This window comes from Sinohyriopsis cumingii, chromosome 7 (genome assembly GCF_028554795.1).
Source record: "Sinohyriopsis cumingii isolate HCF-2022 chromosome 7, ASM2855479v2, whole genome shotgun sequence".
Classification (NCBI taxonomy): domain Eukaryota; kingdom Metazoa; phylum Mollusca; class Bivalvia; order Unionida; family Unionidae; genus Sinohyriopsis; species Sinohyriopsis cumingii.
Window position 1 is genome coordinate 58507663 of NC_142967.1, and position 28000 is coordinate 58535662.

General features: G+C 35.2%; 1 protein-coding gene across 1 annotated transcript; it reads left to right on the top strand.

The window, feature by feature from the left end:
* On the top strand, nt 1–28000 carry LOC149795331 (lateral signaling target protein 2 homolog). Its single transcript, XM_089963779.1, has 5 exons — nt 1–160; nt 18714–18992; nt 20810–20959; nt 24136–24188; nt 27622–28000. Exons 1-5 carry the CDS (start codon nt 107–109, stop codon nt 27998–28000), a joined length of 915 nt encoding a protein of 304 aa, XP_089819905.1. The 5' UTR covers nt 1–106.

Genomic DNA, 28000 nt, shown 5'->3' on the forward strand with positions numbered 1-28000 from the left:
ACGAGATTTTACGAGATTAAAGATCATGAGCATTGGCGGAGTCGAAACTGGAGGAATATTTTTGTTTTGATAAAAAAATGACATCTTTTAGATTGATCTTTCGTGCATGATATACATGTTGAACATGAATTCCCTTCGTAGACTGCTGTTTAAGCCAAAGGTATTGTGAAAACAAGGTCCAGACAGTGACTGTTTTGATGTATAACTATGCTTGACAGTGACATGGGTGTTATGTATTGTTGCAATGTCGTACTGATACATATTAACTAGACTCAACCTTAACTTAAAACAACATATTTATTTTAATATCACAATTATTATTTTCCATTAGTTCGAATTAGTTTTAACGACCTTGAATAACGGCCGTCGATGGCGGAAGTTGCTGTTGTGTGAATTGGGTATAATAATAACGGCAGTTATGTTTTTGTTTTTATATTTCACATAATATATTTAGAAGTGAAAAGCTGAGTTATAGTTTATAGTTACTATACCCACTGAAAATTTGCAATGGAAACAACGGTATGTACTTATTTTTATTTATAAACGAGCATGATCACGAGGCTGTGACGCATCGAAATTGTTATGATTTTTTAAATTCTCAGATCGCTTGCTATTTTTAGGAGTGTTACAAGATGAAACTCTGGGTCAGTTTCCTGTTTATCTTTTCTGACATTCAATTCATAATTTTGTTTAGTACCTTCTAAATAATGTTTCCAGAGTACTACATTTGATACATCCGTACAACGTTTTGACTAGTCCTACACTTTAAGACCTCAACCCTGATATTAATGTTTTCTGGTCACTGTCTTAGTGCCTAAATAACAGCACTGTGTAACTTGATCCTGATCTTGACTAACATTGGAACAAGAAGTCTGATTTTCAGGAATATCTTGGTAGTCCATATTGAAGGCTTTCTTCAGATTAAAGTTATATTGTTTTTGTTGGACTTTACTTACCCTGATGTCTTATTTCTAGCAAACTCAAATACTGACAAACAAATGGATGTGTTTTCAAGTGCTGTTGACTTAAATTTGAGTTGGCTGGAATGCTATGGAAGTCAGGAATGCCGAAATTGGTCAAAAGGATGATAAGTGTATTGAACTAAACAAAACTATCTAAACACTTTCTTCAGTGCTAATATATTTGTATTTCTTTTGTTAAAGAAACATACCTCACCTTAATCTGATTTCAACATTTGTCTGTTTGGATGTCATCATGTTGGCAATATGCTTCATGTGCAAGTGATAAAAGGACATATCTTTATCATGATAAAAGGTCATGATGAATTACTGTCTTGTCTATGGCTGCTACAGTCTTTCAGAAAAGGAAAGTTATAACATTACAGATTACTGCAAATAATCATACAAGAAGGTGCAAAAACAAGAGAAGAAATGTCTTTTGAAAGACAGGGTATGTTTGGTTAAGTTGGACCAGGATTTCAGCAGGAAGAACTTAAAGAATGTCAGGGTGTGCTCAAGTCATTTCATCTCAGGTAAGTTTACATTTATCACCTCAAATATTCACTTTGTTGCTATAGATTTTAATTTTATAACTGTTGGTTACTGTCAGCAGAAATGTGGCTAAGGGGTACATCTAGATCTGTCAAAGCGCAAGTTGTATCTGTACCGTTGAATAGGCTAATGTTTATTACAGTAGGTTATGACCAGTTTATTGTCATGAGAGATGGGTTTTTAAGATAGCCAATATTGTTAGTAATATATTTGTTTAAAATTCATTTTTGCAAGATACTTTTTCTGTTATAATATATTGCTAATATTTTTAACATTGTTCATACTTGTTGTTATTTGTTTTTCATAGAATAAGCAGCACCACTGTATGAGCCAAACAATCTGGGCATTCACTGTCAATATGTGATCCCAACAGCTGACATCCCAGATATGGTTAACCAATGCTTCAAGCATCTCTTTGGGACAACATGAGAAAGTTTAGCAGCAAGGACACTTTTTATGTTCTCTAAGATGACTAGTGAAATGGAAACTGAGCCTTAAAAGAACAGCGTCATTGGGACTGTGCGTCAGAGAGCTGTAACTATCGCATTAATAAATTCTATGGAATGTGATCTTCAGAAGTTAAGGACTGATAACAGAAATTAAAGAAATAATTGACATTATGTCTTCATTTTCATGAGCAACATTTGAAGTCAAAGATGAGAAATTGAATTATTTCACAGGGCTGCCATGTTTATCCATATTGACACGATTTCATAATCTAGAGCAACGCTTGCTTTTTAAACATTCTCTGGACAAATTTGAAGCATTTACTATGATATTTGTGAGCCTTGGATTAAATTTATGGACCATGTTTCTGGTTTGAAATGTATTTCCAGCTACACTGTCCAGGATATGTTCTGATGGTATTGATGCCATGTACAGGACAAATGAATGAAGCCATTCACTGTGTGGTCAGTCAGTAAAACTTTTAGAAGAACTATACCAATAGAAATCTGAAAGCATTCGGTACATAGCAACATTTTTGAGGAGTTTGTTGGGTGAACACCTAACTTGAAGGTACTGGCTAAGACATCTTCATACTAGCTCAATAATACCATCAAATTTCTACCAGGAATTATTCCTCAAGATGTCATATCTTTCATATCACAATCCTGGACTGATCAAACACTAACAGCACATCACTGAAACTTGTGGATTTCAACAAAATATTGTTCCAGGGGATCTTATTCATGCTGACTGCGGGTTTCATGTTAAGTCTAGAGTTAGAAGCACATGTGCATAGGCTTGCTGACCACATGTTTGACTTCGGGTATAGTGTTGGAAGCAGAGGTCTCACTAAGATTTTAAAACTAGGAGTCCAGGACTCCTAACTTTGTAAAAATCGGAGTCCCACCAGCAAAAGTTGCAGTCCCCTCCCAGAAACATGTTGAAGTGGTTAAATGTCCATTAAAATTACAGGAATAAACAGACACAATACGTTGTCAGTTTTATTTATTTCTAATCATTTATTATTCTATTAAAAAAAGATGTATTAAAATTGTTATCATGTACAAATATCATATTCTTTAACTACAATGTAGTTCACTTTTGTCTATGTTGCATTTCACAGAATTTTCTGATGCTTTCCTTTGGATCGTATTCCTCCACACTAGGTCCCTCTTCTTTGACTTGCTTCATTTGTGTTAAGGTTTCATGTTTTATTTTGGACCTTCCCTTAGTCTTGCTTTTGTTCTGCACACTGAAGGCTCTCTTGCATGCCATGGATGTCACTGGTGACACCAACACAGTCACAGCTAGTGGCCATCCATTTAGTATGTACGCAAAAATCTGGTAAAGCTTGACCACTCCCTGTACACATGCGTACCCACCTGTGTACATATGCTTGCTCCCCCCCCATTCTATAGAACAACCTATATTTAATCCACACAGAAATGATGAAGGATTAATAATACAAACATGTTTAATAAAACAGATAGTCCACCGACTTTAAACGTCTGGCTGCATCAAGGAAATAAGCTGCGTAACTTTAAAAACTTTATTTAGTGTCTGCTAAAATTCAAATGCCGACTGAACCCAGTCGAACAGGTTACATATTAGACAAATTATTATCATGGTTTTACCCCACCCCCATTTCCTATGCGTGCATACTAAATGGACAAACCCCAAGGACTGCAAAGTCTGGAAATCTCTGTACTCTTAAAGTAGAGTTTTACAGGCTTCTGTCAGTGTGCAGTTCAGTGATTTTATGACTACCTAGCAAGTAGGTGGTATCAAGATGTCCCATGCCTAGAAAACGTGGAACTTTGCAAATTAGAAGAACCAGTAGTTGCCATTGAGTTTAATTTCACACATTCTTTACACCACTGGAATATAGCTCTTGTTTGTCTGTCAGAATGAATTTTGTAAATCCAAGGAACTTTTTATTCCAAACACTAAGCCAGGCATCACGCACTTTCTTACATGTGGCTACTGTCTCATCCAAACTATCGGTTCGTGCAACTTTAGCAGAGTTCTGAATCTCATTAAAATCTTCATCAGTTTTCCGTTTAACCCAAAATACTTATTTAAATTTGCACACTGCATTTTGTCCAATTCTCAGTGTGCATTGATTTTGAGGTCACATGCAATATTTATATGGCTACAATCAGAAATGAAAACAATAACAGGGATCACACTGAGCTTTGCCAATATTGCATATTGCAGTTTTTTCCTAATTAGCGACACAGTATACCATCTGGAGATATTTTTGGTGGCAACATTTTTGGCTGATAAAAACTGAAAAAAAACAGTCTTGGCTTTGGAGTGAAGAAATTCAAAGGCACCATGACAGGTCCTAGCAAACTTAGATATAAAAATGTACTGGAATCTATTGTTACATAAACAAATCCTTGTTTCATATTGACAAACCACCCCAATAGTGCATTGTTTTATCATAACCCACTTACACTGGTGTCTGGCCTTGGTACTGTATGCTGTAATATAACCAAAATAGCCATGCAACTTACTAGCTACAATCAACCACCTCTGGACGTGAGAATGGGAATTGACTACAGTCGACCTGAGGACAGTAATTTAAAAAAAAAATTAACAGAAAAAAATAGTTTTCCTGCAACTTCAAAGAAAACTGATTACCTTTGAAGTACCTATATATACCAAGCAAATAAAACAAATCTGTCTCAATGTTCATCATTTATTTGATGTTGCTGCAGCAATAACAAATGGGTATTTGTTTGGTCCTTCAAAGAGAGACTTTAGTTGCACCTTCATCAAAGCAAGGCAACGACCTTTGATCAAAGGAAGTCGGCAACAAACTTAAATAAAATTATTGTTTCAGTTTTCATAGTGATTAGAACATTTATTGTGCTGCAAAACTTTCCTGTTCGCAACAAAAAAGTGTGTATGGAGGGGACTCCTGCATGGGAAGATTTTCTGTGTCGGAGATAAAAAAAATTGCATCCAAATACACATAATTCAGCATTTCCGAGATCCCTGGGAAGTATGTGTGCTGAGTTTAAATAGCCAGAATTTACCAGAGAAAGAAATTGTTATTACCATGGAATGTGGAAAGTACTTGAAGGTTGGCTAAAGTTTGAATTCATATGGAGTGTATTACTGGGTGTTCATTATTTTATTAATATCAGGATTTAATTCTTAGCCATGTACAATATCACTATAAAAGGAAAATATTTTTCTGTAAATAGAATGTTGAGTTGAAACACTATACATGAAAATTTATTTTGAAAAATTTTTAACCCCTACAATAATACTAATAAAAAAAAATCACCCACAACAATAAACTTGTCAACAGCTGGTTTAAATCCCAAGAATGATCATTTAGAATGATGTGCAGTTATCTCTACAAGTAAAATAGCATCTCCATTCCCACCAATGAAACTTAGAGGAGGAAACGCCTGGTATTATACTGTACCATATATATAAACATGAATTACCATGATTAAAATAAAGAAGGAATGAAAAAATATACCAGGTAAAATATGTGCAAAAATCCACTAATTCTGAATAAATATGTTAGTAATTAGTAAGTGTTGTAAATGCCTTAAGAATTGACCTAAGGAATAATGGTGGGATAAACGTGATCTCGATAGAAAAAAGTGAATCAGTCTTGGCAAATATGTGTAGCTTGAGTCAGCAGATTTGAACTGTTGTTAACATTAATTTACACAAGCTTTAGGTGCTGACACTCAGATATTGCCTGACAGATGGAAATTTCATCTTCTTTTGTTTTGTTCTGCTAAATTTGCTGGCTCATTTGCACAAGCCCATTTCCTGAAAAATGAAATTAGATTTTGCTTACTCATTTTTACGAGTCAACTTACTTTTCTGTACTTTTTTAAAAGGTCTCTACAGATGCTGTAGAGTCCTGTATAAATCGTACATACTTAGTAGCAAAGAGGATTATTGTTATTATATTGCATTGATAATTTGACATTATTGTTCAATCAGAGAGACATCCATTATTACATTCATGATTTATGTTTTCATCATCACTAATTTAATTACAACAAATGGGGCATCATTTATTTGCCAGTCAGTTGCAGATGCTTACGTACACAATAGCTCATTGTTTCTTTGAAGTATTTCAGAGAGACAGTCCTTTGTACACGATTATTACTGTGATAGGGATTAAATGGTAAGTCGTCCACCTGGCTTCATATGTCTGTTTACTTGAGTCTAACCTTCTGCTGTCCTGCAGATTGCCCACAGTTGACCAAAATACAAAAAAGGGGAGCGTCCTGGGGGACCGTCACAGGGATGCACCAAAGAGAGAAATGGCTCATTCTTTGAGAATTGCATACACATTTGACCCATAAGCTCTGGTCCCTGAAAGTCCTGTCGTAAATTGTTTTCATAGAGAAAACAATTACATTTGATAGCACAAACATTTGGTTTTTGTTCAATAGTATATGCTCCGAGATAAGTATTTGCTGTAGAGTGATGATAGCCACTGTAACCTGACCAACCAGCTGACTTGATTCACTTGTCCGTTTAATCACTGCAGTAAAAACTCTACATGATCAAATCCAACTGAACAATTTTTTTATCCTACTGGGATAAGTATAGTATAAGTTGACTACTTTATATACTGTATTTCTTGGTACACCATAAATTAATTTGAAAGTAATTATTTTGTGCACAGTATATTCTGGGACACTTCGTTTTTTCGAATCGTAAATTGTGGTGCACCTTTTAATACATTCGAAAATTACTTAAGAAAATGCACTTCAATGGAAACATGTTTTTAGGAAATATAAAACTGTGTACTTGATAAAACTGTTTAATGCACTGCAGCATTATCTCATCAACACAACCCTTCTGCACAGGCATGATCCATTCTTTTGGTGCATGAATATTTGTTTTAGCTTTCTCATACTGTGAAAAATTATTGTTAGAGGCAACATGTCACTTGAAGCAGAAACTGCAAGGACTATAGTCAGGTTTTTCAAATCTGCACCAGTTGTGCTAATTCCCTTACTTTTGACCCCAATCTTATCGTCAAACTGACCAGGAATGAGATCAAAGTACACTAGAATTTCATCCATGCTGATGATCATATTGTCGGCAAAATCATCTACTTCTCTTTTTGCCTTCACTAATTCATCAAATGATTTTATTTTCTCCAAATCTTCCGGGCAACGCTGGGTCATCGATGTCCATGCACAAAGCACTATATTGTGTCCCTTTAAAAATATTGGCCGATTATTTCTCACTCATTTGTGATTTTGTTGGATCCATTTTTCAGTCAGATAACATACTCAAACCTTTCAGCATAACCAAACACGGTTTGTTTCTCAATGTCCATGTCAGTGAACATTTGTTACTGGATATAAGCGATACACACTACAGTATTGGAAGTCTGTGCTACATGTACGGGTTCATGGATATGCTTTATTCTTTAATGCTCATGATGAAAAAAAGGAGTAAATGATAACAATACAAGATTGGTTTCTTTCTTTTTAATGTCAAATAAGCATTTTGTTTATCTATTTTATTGCACTGTGCAGGGGGGGCACAAACTTAGTACCAATTCATTTTGTTTCTTAAGTTTTGTGACATATGACCTAGGTGAAAAATGTTTCACCATAAATTTTGGGACAGAAAGAAAAATAATTTATCATGTCCCTGTCCCCAATCCACTCGACTTACAGACATAACAAGTTGTGGCGACTCTGCCTCAATACAGCAGCAATTCTGCCTTAACAGTTATGTCAGTCAGTCATACTGGCGAGTCTGCCTCAAAACATTGGCAATTCTGCCTGGACATCAGTCACACTGGCAGTTCTGCCTCATAGATAGGGCACGTTGGACATTTGGCCCTGACATCAGTAAGACTGGCGATTCCACCTCATAATTACTGCATGCTTCTCTACCATCTTACCACAACTAACCTCATGCAGCAGAGGGTGAGACCCAAGGAATGCCAAAGATGTATACTTATGTACTGTTTTATAATGCTAAATAGTCAATTAAAGGATTTGAGACTACAGTCGAACCCACTTATCTTGACCTTGGTTAACTCGCCAACCCTATTAAGTCGACGTTTTTGAAGTGGAACCGCCAAATTCTCTCTTTGTCTTAGCATTTTCTCATCGGTTATGTCGATTCTTTTATGTCGCCGAACCCTAATATCTCGAGCACAAAAGAGGGCCAAATTTGCCACTTAACGTCGGTTATCTCGATCCCCATGACCAATTGCTGGCTTTTGAAAATGTTAGTTATCGATGCCGTGCAGCCGCAGAAGAACTCGCGGAAGTGGCGGAAAAATCAAGCCTTACAGATGCTATCTTGGAAGAGGAGGCACAGGAGTTAGCTATCACTGTCCAGGAATTCCGAGATTACATAGAAATCGACAAAGACGTCGTTACTGATGGCGTGATCACCGATGAAGACATTGTATCAAATGTGCAGTCAGCACAGGCAAGCACATCTGCATGAGGCAATGACAAAGAAGATGAAGAAGATGCGGACGAAGATTTGGAACCAATTCCCTCAGCTGGTGAGGTGGTAGAAATGCTACAGAAAATTCGACGGTATGGTTCTTTTGTATGAGATGAAACTGTTTTAGACAGCATAAATAATATTGAAGCATTTGTTTTCAAGCAGACTGTTAAAGGCAAAAAGCAACAAAGCATTTTAGACTTTGTAAAGAAACCACAGTAACCGTGTGTACGATACTTTTCAGAGCTGTGTCAGAGTGAAATGACTCGCGAATTTAATTTTGACACTGGTTAGCTTTTTGTAAAAACGAACTACACCCCACACGTTTTTTGTGATTTTGTGAGCGATCTTTGTGTTTGCAATGTTGGAGAATATAATAAAGGTTTGTATCGAGAATCGACGGTGGTTTGTATTGTATACTGGTAAATCTCTGCTGTTAGTTGGTGCACATATGCCTTTTGTTGTTAGCAAACATGTATGTACATTTTCATAGCATGCCGATCACTTCATCAAACAAATCGCGGCAACGCTGTTGTGTAAAAAAACCTCCAAAAACACATGCATATACATTCTCATTTATTAATGCACATCATGTACATAAAGAAATTTCAAGCACATGTTAATATATTGCCACCATATTGGTTTTCGTTTATCTCGATCATCGGTTATCTCGACGCTTTTTGGCAAACCCCTAGGCCGGCGACATAACCGGGTTCAACTGTACCTCTCTATTAGTTCTTCGTATGTTTTAATATTATATATGCAGTTCACCTGTCAGTCAGTCCAGCTAGATGTGCATATGGTCCACCTGTCCACCATTCCATATATTTTAGATTGTGTAAATAGATGTTTAATGTAATTAAATGATGTTTACACAGAAATGGAGTCCAGCCATTGCCTGTGATGTGGGTCAGTTCAAGGTCAGTTCAGTGGACATGCACACTAAGTTGGATTAGCGATCAGCCAATCGGAGACAAGGGTCTGCAGTGCTGAGGTAGCTGACAGCAGTCATTCACTTTACAAGTGATCAGATCGAGAGTGGTCTGTTTTTGTAGTAAATATGGTAATACGTATTACATTCTGAGTTAATGAACTTATATACATCACATTACTTTCTTTTTTTTGCACATCTCTTGGAAGACTGGCAATTTTCTACCATCAAGACAGTATTAGAGTTTGCTTCTTGGATGATAGAACAGTTTCAAATGTGCGGTGGAACAACTTTATGAAACAAAGTGTATTATCACAAAATACTATTGTTTTCTGACTCAAGTCTGATCACAATAGCACCACAACATTTCATCACTGTCATTTGTACTCATACTGTCATTGGCCACTTGAACTGACTGAAGAAAATTCAGAGATCCTGAACCAGGCAGTCTGGTAGAAAACTTGCGAACTTACTCCAGAAGAATGGCTGTTTGAAAGAAAATATTTGCTTTATTACAGATTTCCTCCCATTATACATTGTTATTGTAAAACAGTTTGTTTAACCAAGAGATCACAGTTTGTCCACACAATGAAATAACATGACTTGTACATGGTGACACCCACATGTCTGTACACTGTATTTGATAGTAATACTGTAATTTCAAAGTGCCATTAGCAGTTTAAAAAAAAAATAGCACTCATTTTCCATTGGTTTCTCTAAGTTTTGTATTTGTGTTAGAGAATGGACAGTTTATTTCCAAGCATCTTTGGCGGTTTCATTTGCATGATACAGTGCCATCTGGTGAGGCAGCCATACATGGGGTTTTCCTTACAAATGATGAGCCCAGAGTCCCCATTTATCATGTTCTCATGCGGTGGGTCTGTAGTCTGTTGGAATGGTGGAACTGTTCTCAAGCTAAATTCTCATTTCCTTGTCCTCACTTTGTAGCTGCATTGCAGAACCCTTTCTTCTTAGGATAGCAAATGAATTTTATCAAAGTTTGTGATGGGTTACAGTATAGCCAATTGACTTGACTTTGGATGCAGCGACCCTGCCAGCTCTATAATGAAACTAAAGCTTGTGGTTACTCTGCCTTTTGGTTGCCAGTTCCACAATTTTTACTTCTTCATCACTGACATTTTTGATGTTTTATGAATAACACAACATTTTTCTTCCAAGTCCCTAATAAATCAAGTTTTTCTAAATATTTTGCCATCTCCAGAGGTTCTAAGCTGTCTCTGTACAACAACAGACGTGACATTATTTTGCTGTTATTTGCATTGACTACAGACATTGACATAACCCGTGTTAGGGTAGAAATCTTGAATGCAAATGGTCTTACAAAACAGATTATATAACATAAGCTTATTTATCTTGCATTGACAAATTGATAGTGAAATATTTTTAAACCAACTCAGTCACCATTGAGAAAAATTTAAATATTTTATGTTTTATTTTATTGAGAATAATACAATTACTGACATAAAAATTATAATGAAAACAAGGCATGTGTAAGTACATTTTATTGGGCTATACATGTTGTTCTGAGTATGTTGATGATTTTGTTAGATTTGTAGAATTTATCTTTATTCTGTAAACTCTACAATAAGTTAATAGTGCTAAATAACACTTGTGTAATAAAAACATGAAAGCTGGGGATTTGGCAAATATCTGATTTAATTCAATACAATATCATTATTCAGCATTCATATATCTGTATTATGCTAAGCTTGTGTACCTTGTTTTAATTGTAATAAAGAAATTAATAATGTAAAAAAGATTTGAGAATGATGGAGAAACAGTGACCACCCCATGTTTAAAAAAGTGACCATTTCATTAATGCTGCTGTAATGGTCTAAAATTATCACCATGTTTTATACTTAATTATTTCAATGCAAGCAATACTAATAAGGTCAACTGACCATCAGTTAATAAAATCCATTTAATGAATCAAGTGTATTGTTGTCATTTTCCAATTTACTGAATTTAACAAGATTCTAGAACACAAAATACAATGCTGACTTTAAATAAAATTGTGGTTGCTGGTTAGATGAAAGTGTTATATATGTGTTAATACACTGTACTATCAAATCTCCAGTGTTTCCCACAGGCTGTTTAGGATGGCAGCACATCATACTGTCTTTTTACAATGCCAGGCCAAGTTTCTGCCCAATGCCAGATTGTGTGTTATATCCTGCTAGGCCTTTCTCCAGATTTCACCCTTTTTTGATTGCAAAATGCTTCTAGTTTTTTCTCACTAAAAAGGGTTCCTGATATGTTTGAATTAGTTTCTGTGATAGTAAGTGGCAATACATCTGTACCCAAACCTCAAGTTATTCATTGTGTCCACTGAAGAAGGAGCTTTTGAATTGTACAGTGCAGACTGTCCACTCAGAGTTCCCCAATATCTTTCCTGTTTACATAAACAGTCACCATGTTTCCAATTTAATTTCAATATTTTTTTTGATCATAACTGGCAGTATACCTACACCCATAGCTTAGGTTTCACACTGATGCATAAAGGTCTTTGTTTATTGAAACTGAATTACTCAGCAGTGTGTACTCTCTCAAGATATTGTTTTCATGCACAGATAAGTAGTTCTGATTAAAACAATTATCTCTTCCCAGATGGATTGTCTTTGTAGCCAATGAACATGTATGGTAAATTGTTTATTTTAATGACGTTCTGATTTTTTTTTTCATTGTAATATTACAATAATTCACATTGGATAATATTGCATTCATTTTGAGCCTTTCAGGAAGACAGCCTTGTTCTCAAAAGGTTTGTGACCAGTTTTGATAATTGTCAGTTAATAATTAAATGACATTCATTTAGTTTATTGTTCCAAATTAAAGAGCTGCCTCACCAGGCGCCCAGCATTAAGAGGTTAGTGTTAGTACTGGTCGGCCTGGTGTCAGGATAATGGTGACTGAATGGGACATGATGCTACATGTCTGCAGCATGATGCACCAGTGCTAGACATCACTATAAACTGCCACACTGCAGACATCACAGTAATATGACTGAACATTTTTTTAAAGCTACCTTGAAAATCCAAATCAAACACACATACACTCTAAATTAAAGCTAAAAATGGAGTAGGAAATCTATTGTCTTTTAGCAACTGACTACATTCACAAATGCAGTGTTTCCCTTTACCCTTATTTGCCCTTCAGAGACCCCCAGATTTTCAATTTGACCCCCATTTTTGGTACCAAAGTTTGTTTTTTTACTCAGTCTGACCCCCAGTTTTAACACCAAGGTGATTTTTGACTTTCATTCTTGCACCCTTAGGGGATACACTTCAGATGAATGATATCTTGTTTATAGATACATCTAATGAACAAGTAAACACAGATTGCCATTCAGTAAATTACATCATAGTTCATCTAAGGAATTTACAGGGTACATGAAAGAAAGAATATCGTAAAATTTGTCTTGAGATAACACCCCTTCTGACAGTAGAAGCAGTGTCTTAAGATAGTTGCTTATAACTGGCTTGTGCAGTTAAAGTAATATCAGTGATCAGTTGTTAATAATGACAGTGGTGGTTTTGAACGGGCTTTGTGAAAATATATATATTAAAGACAAATGGTGTACTCAGCCATGGCATTGGAACACTTTAAAGAGATTTCCCAGTATTATGATCAGAATTGTGTGGGTTTTCACAAAAGATAAAAGCAATACAAACCTTTGAACTGACTCTCTATTTCCATAACTTTTCCCTTTGAAGAAAGAATTGTTAATTCTAATTGGTATTCTTATGAATTTGCACTATAATGACAGAGACTGAGATAGTGACATGTACTTTAGTCTGGTTTAGAGTCTACAACAAAAGACACAAAATGCATTGTCTGTAAAATATGGAAACTAGTAGCCAACCAAATATTTGTGTGTATGTTACAGCAATCTTACTTTCGAAGTGATTGTGGTTACAAAATGATTATAGAGGTCAGTGGTATTTATCTCTGCAATATGGTCATTCATAGAAGTGTTTGTATGCATACTATCATATGTGGTCATTATAGATGTCAGAATTTGGGAAATTTCTACTGGGTACTCTTCAATCCTGCTGATTGGTTACCCAGGTACCCAATGAAAGGGAAAATTTATTAAATGTGAACGTGAACTGCTTTGTTGTAGGTTCATACATGCCAACCCCCCAAGAGTGGTATAAGCATAATTTATTGTTAATATAAGTGGCAAAAAAGCATAATCTGTGCATAAAAAGAGCAATCTTTATATTACAAGCCATAATTACAGAAAACTATGAAAAGCGTACATATTTCATTTAATGTACATTTATTTTTGCTACTTACCTTGATCTGCAGTTAAAATGTTTGGCACAAATCCATGTAGATTAATAGTTAATACAAGAGTATAGATACAAGAAACAGGTAAATTATTTATGTATGACACTCACTTTGACTAGTCTACATTTCTGCATTAACTTTCGCAAATAGTCGTAAAGTCCATAAATGATGGCTGTTGTATTATCCTCGACCTGCCATTGTTTGTCCCTTAGGTGCAGCATGTTTTAAGTTCAACAAAATCCCTCTCCTCTAACATTTTTCAATCAAATAAAATCCAGTAGTTACATCGATACTCCCCTTTTTATGAAGTTTGGCGCCTTTTTCAATTTAGACTGGTCTGCTACGTATGTAGTATCAAAATAGAATGAATTTATGACAAGTGGTTTCACATCCACGTGTCCCATCTGTTTTCTTGGAATTGTTTTATGTAAAATTAATGCAGAAATTACCATATTTACACATGTTCCAATATTTATTAGACTTTTCTTTCAGTGTTATTAAATAATAAAGATTTCCCTTATATTTAAATATTCACTGAAAAATTTCATTCTGTATTGTTGCCCATTTTGTTAATTTTTTCCAAGCATGATATAAGAAGTTCATGTTACGGTAACCAAGATTTTGTGTTGCCTTTGCCATGACAAAAGTATTTGCCTTGGGTTTCCTGCTACTAAAAAAAAGAGTCCAGTAAACAAACATGTGAACAGCGACCCTGACTTGAACAGCTAATAGTTGTTCCAGGGCCACAAACTTGAGGCAAAAATAGCATTAGTTAAACTGGACATTTATATTGTGCTTTCTTTTAATTGAATTGTATGTATTTAAATTTTATTTCGTCAAATATTTCTCAGTCAGTACTTATTGTTACTGTTGACAAAAGGTATTGACGTGGTTAATGTCATCATGATCTCAACACAAGCACGTTTAAGTCACGAGAAATGGCTCACGAACCATGGACAGGCACAAAGTGAGGATGGTCCAGCTTTAAATATCAGCATTAATTTTTAAATAGGGCATATGAGAATGGAGAGAAGTGTCCTCCCTATTATTATTATATATTACATGCATGACAGGTATATTGTAATCAACCAAATGAGCCCCTGTCATGATGAATAAATGTGCACATGACATGAGCCACAAACTGTAATCGTTATTCTGTGTCACAGTCTGAACATGGAATACTTTTTTTTTTTTTAATGGGTATCCCTTTGTTTTTTTTTTTGTTTTTTTACCTGGGTTATTACTAACAGGCATCTTTAGTGGGCATGGTTACAGAGGATTCAATAATGCTCAGTGGTGTTTGGAATCAGCTTTTCTATGGTCATTCATGGCAGTTTCAAAAAGTATATTTTGCCAAAATGTTGTTGTGGGGTTTAACGCCATTTTTCAGCACACGATAGGCTATACATGGTGGACAGTATTAATGGTGGAGGAAGAACCAGGTAAAACCCTGGAAAGAACCACCAACCCACGAGAAGCTACTGGCAAGCTTTCTTACATACCCATATAGGCCGAACCCAAGGCTCAAACCCACTCAGAAGAGGTGAGATGGCAGTGATCCATAACAGTGAGCGCTTTAGACCAATCAGCCACTTGGGGTCCCCGCCAAAATATTGTGGTTGCTGGTTATTTTTGCAGGTGATTGCTTGTGACTGTGTTTATAGAATAAAATCTATCCTTGCATTATGGTTGTGGTTGTAGTTTACACATAGTCACTCAAAACAGGTTTAAAACAAACCACGTATTGCAATTTCAGACTTGTATGTATGCACAATATTCAGTGCAGTTTAAAAAAATCTATCCTGTTTTAAAGAAGGATGAATCAGTTAAATCCGGTCATGCCTGCCATTTGTAGTACTTTGATGCTTTGTTTTTAATACCATTTTCATGCTTTATTTGATTATTGATTATTCAGGCAAGAAGGTTAACTCTCAGAAGATTTGGTTCATACATGTAGATCAAGTATTAATGAGGAGAAGATGTGCATGAATGAACAATTTCCCCCAAAGTCACTATCTGTCTTCAGATAAATCGATGGAACGTCATCGAGAAAATGTTTGGCCACTCATGTACATTGGAGATCATGACTTCATCTTGAAGCCAGCTTGCATAAGTGTTTGGCACTTGCATCATCTCCTTGTGTGTATAACATGAAATCATGCATTCTTAACATCACTGTACCTAACAAGGGAGATGCAAGAAGAGAAAGCATGGATGCCTCTTCAATCAGAAATGAAGTTCGGGTCTAATTATACAAAGCTATTTAGAGCTGTCATGTTTTTCCACCTGTTTGATATGCTGGATTCAGATGGATCAAGATAACAGCAGACTTGAGCCACAGTGATTTACATTTTTGTTTAGAGTAGAGATTGGAATGTTCATTAAAACAGTGGAGAATACAAAACTAACATCATACAATCATTTAATTATGATTCAGAAAACTTTACTGTGACATCAAAAGTGGCATTCCACCAATGAAAAACTGCTGTCTAATTTCAGTTTGTAAGGGACTCAGAAATTTGACATACGGATTGCTTTGGTAACCATGTTGCATTTCCATCTATCCACTGTCTGTCCATCCTCACCCAAGAGTTACCTCAGTGCTAAAGTTTTTTATGTAGACGGTGTATAAAGCCAGTTGATCAAAGGGTCATGGTGATACATTTTTATGTATACAATACCAATTGACCAAAAGACTGAGGGACCATAAATGTGGACTGCCTTATAAGTGGTGACCTTATATTGGGTTATTTTATACGTAATTTTACTATCATATAATGTGATATGGAATCCATTACAATACATGCACTATAAAAGAGACCACATTATACTACATGTTAATATGAAATAATGAAATGAAATCCATAACCGTACCACCTTTAAAAAGGGGACAACCTAATATGTGGGTATTTTATATATGATAATGACGCCCAATAATGAAATGAGATTTGCTATCATATTTGCCTTATGAAAGGGACCAACTAATACTGGGGTATTTTGTATCTGATAATGATATCAAATAATGAAATGGGGCCCATGGACTGCTCCGGTGACCTGACTGGTTAGAGCGTTGGCCTTGTATTCATGAGTTCATGTGATCAAACCCTGACTGAGTCATACCAAAGACTACTATAAATGGTACTAACAGCTGCCTTGCTTGGCGCTCAGGGTTAAGAGGTTAGTGTTAGGACTGGTCATCCTGGTGTCAGGATCATGTGACTGGGTGGGACACGATTGTCCATGTCAGTACTTTGATGCCCTGGTGCTAGACATCTTTATAAACTACCACACTGCTGACATTGTAGTGATATGACTACAGTTGTTAAAGCTATGTTAAAAATAATTTAAAAAAACAAACATGCAAATGGGGTCCATGATCATATTTGCCTTATGAAAGGGACCACCTTATGTTGTGGTATTTTTTGGCATGATAAAGAAATGGAATCCATTACCATGCCTGCCTTACAAGAGATTACCTTATACTGAGGTGCCTTATAATGAGGGAGTATTGAATGAAGCAATATACTCTGATGAAATTCATCAAAGTTGGACATAGTTGATACAATATAACAAATTCTGTGAAACACATTTTAGTTTAGATTTAGTACTAACAAGAGGATACTTTCAGATCTTCCTTACTATACCATTGTTCGTGGGAGCCATCCAAATGGACTACCATTTAGGTAGTCACCTTATTTTGTGGTATTTTTTATTTAATATTGCTATTTAATAACATGAAATGGGATCAATGGTCATACCTGCCTCCTTACATTGGGTATTTTATATTTAGTATTATTTAATATTGCTATTAAATAACATGAAATAGGATCAGTGGTCATACCTGTCACCTTACATTGGGTATTTTATATTTAATTTTATTTAATATTACTATTAAATAACATGAAATGGGATCAGTGATCATACCTGCCACCTTATATTGGGTTATTTTATATTATTACTGTTAAATAACTTGAAATAGGATCAATGTTCATACCTGCCACCTTATATTGGGGTATTTTATATTTAATATTGTTATTAAATAACATGAAATGGGATCAATATTCATACCTGCCACCTTATATTGGGGTATTTTATATTTAATATTACTGTTAAATAACATGAAATAGGATCAATGTTCATACCTGCCACCTTGTATTGGGGTATTTTTTATTTAATATTACTGTTAAATAACATGAAATGGGATCAGTGATCATACCTGCCACCTTATGTTGGGTTATTTTATATTATTACTGTTAAATAACATGAAATAGGATCAATGTTCATACCTGCCACCTTATATTGGGGTATTTTATATTTAATATTACTGTTAAATAACATAAAATAGGATCAATATTCATACCTGCCACCTTATATTGGGGTATTTTATATTTAATATTACTGTTAAATAACATGAAATGGGATCATTGGTCATACCTGCCACCTTATATTGGGGTATTTTATACATGATAATGAAATGGAATCCTTAACCATACCTGCCTTACAAAAGGGACTGCCTTATATTAGGGTATTTTATCTGTGATAATGAAAGGGAATCCATAACGATACCTGCTTTAGAAAAGGGACTGCCTTATATTAGGGTATTTTATCTGTGATAATGAAAGGGAATCCATAACAATACCTGCCTTACAAAAGGGACTGCCTTATATTAGGGTATTTTATCTGTGATAATGAAAGGAAATCCATAACGATACCTGCCTTACAAAAGGGACTGCCTTATATTAGGGTATTTTATCCATGATAATGAAAGGGAATCCATAATGATACCTGCCTTACAAAAGGGACTGCCTTATATTTGATATTTTATATTACGATATTGAAATGGAATCCTTAACCTTACCTGCCTTGCAAAAGGGACTCTCTTGTACTGAGGTGGCTTATTGTCTGGGAACACTTCATCATGTTAGAAATTTGATATATTGTTTAAACAAGCATACAAGTTTTTACTGCATTATCCTTTTTGAAAACAACTTTAATGCAGAACTTAAAATTATGAAAACTTTACCTTTTTAATTGTGCAGAAAACTGACACATCCCTCTTGGCACAGTTCTACTTTGCTGATGAGGAGCTAAATTCAGTTGCAGCAGAACTGGACAGTTTTGATGGCAGAAAAGACCCAGAAAGATGCACCAATTTGGTAAACAAGCTAAGAACATGCCAAGACCATGTTCTTACAATCGTACAGAAAATTATGGAGGAGGCAATACCAGGCAAGCGGGCCAGCAGAGACTATCGCATTAAATTCCCAGATGATGTTTTGCAAGAAAGCTTGGCAGGACAGCTTTGGTTTGGAGCAGAGGTGAGTATCTAGCAGTATGGTTGAATTATTTTTTCTTTGAAGTGATGAGTTTAATGTTCCAGTTATGCTCATCTTTTGTAAACATGGCAACATATAGTAGTGGAATCTTTATTTTTGACTTGATAGATTGAATGTCAATGATCTGATTTCTGTGCATCAGTGGAAGAATAGGGCACTTGTCATGGAGCTTGTGATAGTTGTTCAGTTGGCTAACTTTAGCGATAAAGAAGCAGACCAATCACAATTCTTGTTGCATACCATACTGGCCTTTAGGGTAATGGTGAAACAAAATGCACATGTGGAGAATTTACATTTACCCAACAGTAATTTACACAGGAAAAATAGTATTAGATTAACAGTAATGTGAGCTGTATTGATGTAAACTCAGATAACATAAATTCTAGACAAGTTTTTGGTCAATGGTGGCCAGCTACTTGAAAACTGATGGACAACAAGTTTGCTTACCCCTCAGTATCACTATATCCTTAAGTGCTGATTTATCAAGGTTAAAAAACATCGTTTAGAAATGGAAATTGTTTGATTATCTTTTATTTGCTGATCTCAGACAGATCAAATAAGTGGGTCAGTGGGAGTGTCATTTAACACTGATGGTGAGTTAATAGCATGGTATTACACACACACACATACACACACACATCAGTACTTCCGTACTTCTATCAACAAGAATGGAAAAGAATTTACTAAAATTCAGGCTTTCCCTAACTTTTCTGTCTCATGACCTGAGTATGTTCTTGTAATTAACACCCAAGTTCAACAATGCATGCAGAATTTCCAAATCAGAAGAATGTCTTTCATAACTGGATATGGTTTATGTTGAGAGCCTTGATTTTATTTTCAATTCATTCTCACGTAGTTTTCAAATGGCCTTTCCAATTGGAGCGTTGGCAGCTACAACCTTAGAGATTTTCTGCACATGCAGGCTTATGCCATGCACATATTGGTCTTAATGATTTCTGCAAATGTTTTGGCACATGACTGGATTTTGTCAGTTCCATTTACAAATACATTGGTTGAATTTTCAGCCTGTGCTAGTATGATGTATTTGTTTGCAATAACTACAAAACATCTTTCCTTCAAGAGTCATTGAATTCAGGCCATGGTTCTTTATCAACCCATTGTAGCTGAAATCTTTTTCATCTTTCAGTTATCGTGTGCTGAAAAATGGCGTTAAACCCTACAATAACAATAACATCTTTCAGTTGTGTCATTTTCTTTTATGTGCTTTCCACCACAGAGTTTAGTTTCTGTTGCTTTGGAATATTGTTGCATCAGACTTGCTTAAAACTTTATGTTTTATCCTTATACACCTTTCGGGGTGTGCTGCTGACTTACATGTTACTTAATCAAAGATGCCACAATTTGATCTGCTTCTGAAGAACAAACTGTATAATTTCAAATACTATGTACAGTAGGTTGTATTATGTGGTTTTGTGGATTATTTATGACAGTTTTTACTCCCATCAGTAAATGATGTACCTGCACGCTTTCATATTTCTTCCAATACCCTCTGCAGAGATTACACATTACAGCCTTTTCTGTTAAAAGTGAATTAACAATAATTATGTGCTCTGCAGAGAGAACAAGTTGTGGAAAATGGAGATGTCTATTTTTATGCACATTTTTATCATGCATTGCTGATGTTTTCTGCGCATGTTTTGAATAATGCTTTGAAAAGGGTGCAGAAGTGCAGCTCGGAGAAAAGACTGACACGTATCTTTTGTTGTTGAGAAGTATAGAGCTGGACTTATTACATGGACCTCTTGATGTGTTTTATCATGTTAACTTTATTTTCTTAGTGCTTGGCTGCTGGCTCAAGCATTATGAACAGAGAAGTAGAGAGCGCCAGCATGCGACCCCTTGCCAGAGCCCTTACCAAGAATCTAGACAGCCTGCGATGTATTCTGAGAGAGCAGAGCTTGAGAAATATAAATGAGTACTCCGAGAGGGTGAGTGACAATAAAACAATTGCCAGCCCCAATACACACACAAACCCTTTTTGTTACATTCCTCAATCTGTGTAGACATATAAACTCAGATATTGTTTCTTGCAGGATTAACATTTTTAAAAATAATGTTTATCATTATTCTTCAGTAGATTTCAGGTTTTAAATCTCAGGTTAATGAAACAATTTGTTCATTATAAGATATCTTTCCCCCCCCCCCCCCAAAAAGAAAAAATGTAGCATAGATTGGGTTACTAGATGGTAGCCTCAACAAGTTAATATTTCTTGTAGATATGATGTATAAATCAATGCTTGTCTCATGTTTTCAAATAAAATAATGGATAGATTCATTAGTCTTATAATATATATGCTAAAAATTTCCATACAAATACAGCGGGGGGGGGGGGGCAAAAAGCTTGAGTTTCAACCATTTAGTCTCACATATACATATTTGACAGGAAAATTATAAGTGAAAGCATAATCTTATGCTATGTGTTTAGGGTCTAATAAACAGTAACAAAGAAAAAGTGAAAGCAACAAGCTTTGTAGAATTTAATAAATACTTTATTTCCCTGGAAAAACAATGTAAAAATGAGGGAAAGAACATAAGGTTTTAACAGTCTAATCCAAGAATAATCCATGAATTAAATTTTAGAAGTCCCAGTAATGAAATGTTTTAATGAAATTTGAGTTCAAGTCCCAATGAAAATCCAGAATGGAAGAAGATGACATGTTGCAGCTAGTATTGTGCTGTTGTGTCTACAGTTCTTTGTTGTTCCACAGACAAAAATATTCAGGTGTTTTAATTCCGAATAAAATTTAAGAAATGTCTTTGTCCAAGAATTTTGTATGAGCACTCAGATATTTCCAGGAAAAAGAATTAATCTTTTAGAATCCAAATAATTTGAATAAAAATTGAAATTAACTCCAGACTGGTCACAACAAAATGAACACCTTCAAATCAAGTCTTTTTAAGCCCAAACTTGACGAAATTCTCTATAGACATCAGTATAAAACCTGAATACTGTGCAAAACAGATGCCCAGATGATGTCAACCCTCTGGTAAAACCAGAATTTCAAAAATAGAGGCTGTTTGCATATAAAGTCACGTATTCCCATTATGACCTTGACAAAAACCGATTGTTTTCCTCTAAGAATAAGATGAAAATAGAAAGTTGTTTACTTGACTCACTGGTTTCTGAATCAAGGTCGGGAACTAGGTCAGCTTAAGAATACATAGTTCTATTTTTAGGTGTTTTCAACAGAACAGTCAGGTCAAACTAATTTCTGGAAAATATCAAATTCCAGTAAATAAAATTATTTTGACATGTAATAAAATAAAAAAAATTAAAAGTTATAGTTAATTAAATCAAATATACATAATAATTAGAGAGCCAAATCAACACATATGTTGGTTTATAATGTGTTTCTGCTACTGTACACACTCATATGTTGAGTCTGACTGCCAACTGGATAAACTCATATCTGCTGTTGTATAAAGGGCTGGTAGATCTGAGTCTATGCAGTTTGTAATCAGTGGAACAAACAACATAGTCTGATCATTTGGTGCATAGTTAATGATGTTTGTAGTTGGACCCAACTTAGAGCTGGGTATATACAGTATATCATACCTATAGGCATCATTATTATTGATGTCAGCAATATCAGATTTTGTGTATTAGGAAGAATATTAATGGGTTTGTTTGGGGAGGGGAATGAGGGGGTAGTACCAAGTTTACTGCTATAATTTCATTGTATTTTCTCTGGATTACAGTATTTTACAACGTGCATGAAATGGGTCAGTTTTATGGGCAGAATCTTTTCTGCAAAGATGCTACATACCAGACTTCAGTTCTGTTATTTTATTAGGCTGTTCAGCTTTTTTTTTTCACTGAATGCTGTATTAAACCAAATTCAACCATCTATATCATTATGCATGGGACCATTATGGGTGAAACCAGTAAGTTTGATGTTGTGATAAAATGTTCATACCCCTCAATCAATGTGATTTATAATCACTCTGAATAATAGATGAGAGTCTTATTAGAGATGAAGGTATGCACAAGAAATTATCTTGCATCAGCCATTTCATACATAAATAGTGTTATTATCATTATGCATGAATAACTAGTGTTGATATAGAAACTAAACAGAGTATCAGTGATGTTAGATAAAGCTCTGTATATATGTTTTGAGTTTCCTCTAAACTGTTGTTGTTGGACCAGGTGACAGTGTTGGTATATAGCAAACTATGGACAAGTAACTGAAACTACTGAGACAATGGGAGACCACTGATACATGTGTCAGTGTAAACAAGACTGCATTGCCAAACTTGATAGAACATTGGTAATATGCTTTGTTTGTAACTATGTATTACTGGTTTTGATCCCAAGTTCTGACATGTTCAAGGCTATGTGGTTGTCTTCTCTGAGGTTCATGGTTTACTGTAGGTTTGTTTCCTGCACTGTAAAGACCAATTTACACCATCTGCAAATTTAAGAGTTCTTTGTTAGAATTGATAGATTTTGTTGTGGATTGATGTTTAATAATGTTTGTATTTGTGACATTTATACCCAGTTAAAAGGAAGCAAATAACAATATAATTTATGGGAAGGACATAATAGCCCAGATGTGAATATAAAATGTATAGATCTTTATTGCAATACAAAATATTAATGGAGTTAATTTGACTTTGGACAAATTTATTGGTCTAAAAAAATTGTTGGTAATTAATTTTATCAATAAATTTTGGGCTTGGAGGGATTGATAGATAGAAATTATGTGGTCTTGCTAAAATTTGTGAGAAAATATAGAACCACTGGCAGTTCATGTCAGTTTTGTTATGTCAAGAGAGGCAAGTTTTAGTATATGATTAGCCCATATAGTAGTTATCTCCCCAAGATAGTATTCTACAAATGGTGAAACAGTATTAGAAAATACTCTCAAAAGGACATTACAATTTCTCAAATAATATTTCAGATCTTAAATTCTTTAGTGACATTATAAAGACAAGCAAAATTTTTGTAAAATATAAAGATTTTTTTATAGGAGCTTGTTTATAATAAGAGAAAGGACAATGAAGAGCAGTATCTCTGTAATTATGCACTTCCATTGCATGTTACATAAGCTCAATGTGCCATCATTGTTGGTAATAGTCTGAATTTTTTCTTGTTTTGCAGATTATGGAAGCTCTTGTGATATTTGATAAATTATTTGCAGAATTTGAATTGAGGTGAGTTCAGCTTTTGCTGCTGTATTACATATCTGCAAGAGATATTTCATCAGCGATATTTGTTTCCTAGAGTAGGCTCTTTATAAGGAAGATGCCATGTTTAGTTGACATGGTTTATTTTATTGTTTTACTGAAATACATTACTAAGAATGCATCTAAAGACATTTCACTTTTCAAATTTATTTGACCACTCTGGTGGCCTAATGGTCAGAGCATCTGACTCAGATGCAGGACGTCATGGGTTCAGACTCCAGCCGAGTCATGCCAGCACTAAGAGGCTAGTGTTAGGATTGGTCAGCATGGTGTTAGGATAATATGACTGATTGGGACTTCATGCTACATGGCTGCGGCATTATGCCGCAGTACCGGACATCACTATAAACTGTCACTCTGCAGACATCGTAATGGTATGACTGAAAAATTGTTAAAGCCATGTTAAAAATCCAGATCACCCACACAGATTTTTTTAAACCTGTCCACCACCACTTTTTCATCCCACAACGGGATCTTTGAATTATGCAGCTTGTACTCAAATGAGCCACTCAAAAATTTAACATAACAGTCATATTGTCTCTGCAACTTCTTAAACATGTGTAGGGTTCCTTTGAGGCATGTAAAGATAAAGGAAAGTAGGTTTGCAATATGACTGGATGGGACATAATGCAACATGTCTGTAGCATGATGCCCCAGTGCTTGACATAATAATAAGTGCCACACTGCAGACATTGTAGTGATATGACTGATTTTTTTTGTAGTTACATTAAAAATCCAAATCACACACACACATTATCATATACAAGTTGAATCCAGTTGCAAACAACATAGACCATGGTCTGCCATTGCATAATGTGCTTACAGATCATGGTCTTTGTTATTTGTTCTGCTGATTGCTCCTAAAAAACTGCATATATCCAGATCTGCCCCAGCATTATGCAACAGTTGATCTGGGTCTGTGCAGTAGCTTGCAAGCAAGTATACATGATATGTTGGTCCAGATGAAAGTATAGCTTTGACCCTCTGGCAGATTACCCATTATGAATATGAAAAGGTGATTAGTGTGAATTCATTTATATTCATAGGAATAAATTTTCATGGGTTTGCCAGAAAGTCATTTGCATTAGTTCATAATTTCATGGACTCATGAAGGGATCTTATTCTTCTCTTATAAGGACAATTTTTTGTCTGATCTTTTAAATTGTGGTTTGAAGCAACTGTAACTTCCACAAAAAATTGGTATCCCATGGAAAATAGTGACATTAATTATAATTTTTTAAAAGGCTAACATTATTTTTTGGTTGAAGAAAGAATTGCTAAAAGAATGTTTTATCGGTTTGAAGTATTGGCAGAGTGCTTATTGCTGGACATCAAAAGTTGTTTCATTGACCAGGAGAACTTAGCTTGAAGTTGTACAAGTCAAATTTACATCCCATGTCTCAGTCAGGTGCATCATGTCAGACAATGCAGCAAAGGTTGTTTACTATGTTCTTGGATAAAACATTTTCACTGTTTGACTTTAATTTCCCAGACCCACTTCCAAATTAATATATATTCCAAAATCTTTGTTACAGTGTTCCTTTCTTAGTATGTTTTAATTAATTAATTCATTTGCTTTGTGTGGTCTGTCTGAGAAAATTAGCTTAGTTATAAATTTTGTATCACAGGATGTAATGAGACCAGGAAAATGATGGCAGTTGTTTACACAACAAAGGTGTAACAAGGGAACAAAAATGTGATAATCACACCTCATTTGTTGTTGGAAATTTAGAATTGGTTAAAAAAAAACCTTGGTATCAGAACTGGGTGTCTCTCCCTCTAAAAATACAAATAAACCAACATACACAGTTCGCAAGCAGTGGCCGAGTGGTCTAAAGCGCTCTCCGTTATGGATCACTGCCATCTCACCTCTGTCTGTGTGGGTTCGAGTCTCAGATTCAGCCAATGTGGGTATGTGAAAAAGCTTGCCAGTAGCTTCTTGTGGGTCAGTGGTTCTTTCTGGGTTCTTCCCGGGTTCTTTCTCCACCATTAATACTGTCTGCCATGTATAGCCTGTCATGTGCTGAAAAATGGCGTTAAACCCTACAACAATTAGCAAGCAAATGCAATGTCCATTCAAAGAATAATTGTATTAGTTCATTTTTCTTTTAGTTTAAAGTCGTACTTTTAAGAGTCTTCTTATAATCTTTTTGTAGCAATATTATAGACCAACACATTACATATAAGCCAGTGCAAAAAGCCAATTAAATTTTTTTAACCAAATGGTAGTTAACTTGCCTGTCATAAAATATGTACTATCATTGGTTTCATTGTACTTCATCCTAAAACACATTTATCCAAAAGTAGAAAGGCTAATGATTAATCTTCTTTCTAATAAGTTACACTTGAACTTTTATTGCAGCAAGGTAAAAACCAACAAAATCTGCAATGACCCCCTGACTTTGTAATCCAAATAACGCATTTGTTGCAGCAAGCTTACTGATTTCTTTGTTGTGAAAGAATGACTTGGGTGATAATGTGTTCTCCAGATAACTTGTGGCTAACAAGGGCAGAATTGTTTAATTCTTAAACTCTGTCACGAAAGGATTATTCACTTTTGCAGTCTTTGCAATCATGTGATCAGAAGTCACATCGGTAATCCTAATGGATGTGCTGTATTCCAGTCAGTGGAATTATTTTCTCTGTTTTTCATTAAAGTTAGATCCACAGTTACTCTTTTGTATTTTGCTTCTTTCACTTTTTTTCGCTAATGATTCTTAGTCCAAGCTGTTTTAATCTGGTAGTGCAACAAGCATTGATGTTAAACATCTGGGCCACATTTTGGTGAGGTCAGTGGAAATCGTGTGAGAACTCGTGAGATATGGGGAAGCTGCTCCATCATAACATTGCCTATGCTAGTCTGGTTCCATGTTTTGTATGCTCACTGCATTGCACTCTGCTATATGAATAGCGGAGTGCAATGCAGGGAGCATACAAAGCAGGGAACCTGACTATGCCTATGCTCGAAGAGTACCCGATGCCATTCCTTATCCAAAGCATTGGATATTAAATAAATCCTGATCAATTTATGTGAATCCTTTGTGTCAAAAAAAACACACGGCAACAAAACGTGTGCGTTGATTTTCTCCAACGTGCATCCCTGATGCACAAATGTGTGTAAAGGGAAACACTGCTATTTGCTGAATCAGATTCATTGTAAATAATGTATGAAATGAATGGCTTTATTTTGTACATTCTTGATTAAGTTATTCAGAATTATCATTTGGTATGAAGTCAGTCTATTGTGTTCGAAGGAATAATTAATTTGAAGTCAAAGTACTGATGTGCACAAGTCCTAATAATGCTCACAAGACTTGATAAAAATATTTAGTATGAAATAAATGTATTGTCCTTGTTTAGTATTACTAATTGTGCATGGTCTGATGTTTCCAAAGATTAGTATTACTGATTGTGCATGGTCTGATGTTTCCAAAGATTATGTTGCAAACTGTTTTGTTACGGCAGGATTTAGTGAGCAGACTGATGAGACTACCATTGATAAAGATGATGGTCCCCTTATTATGGCATGTGGCACATTACACCTACTTTGGTCTTGTAACAAAGATGTTAACTTCTCAGATTATGTCAATTCAGATAGTGACATTGTAATACCAATAACTGAAGATACAGTTTCTGAAACTAGTGGGCTCTGGGAAGCAAGTGATTGTTCAACTATTGGAAGCAACAAATGCAGCAATGTTTTAGTACCAGCTGTTGTACCTAGAGTCACCAAGTTTCTAGATAGCATGTTGCCTGTTAGACTGTACCCACAAGATTAG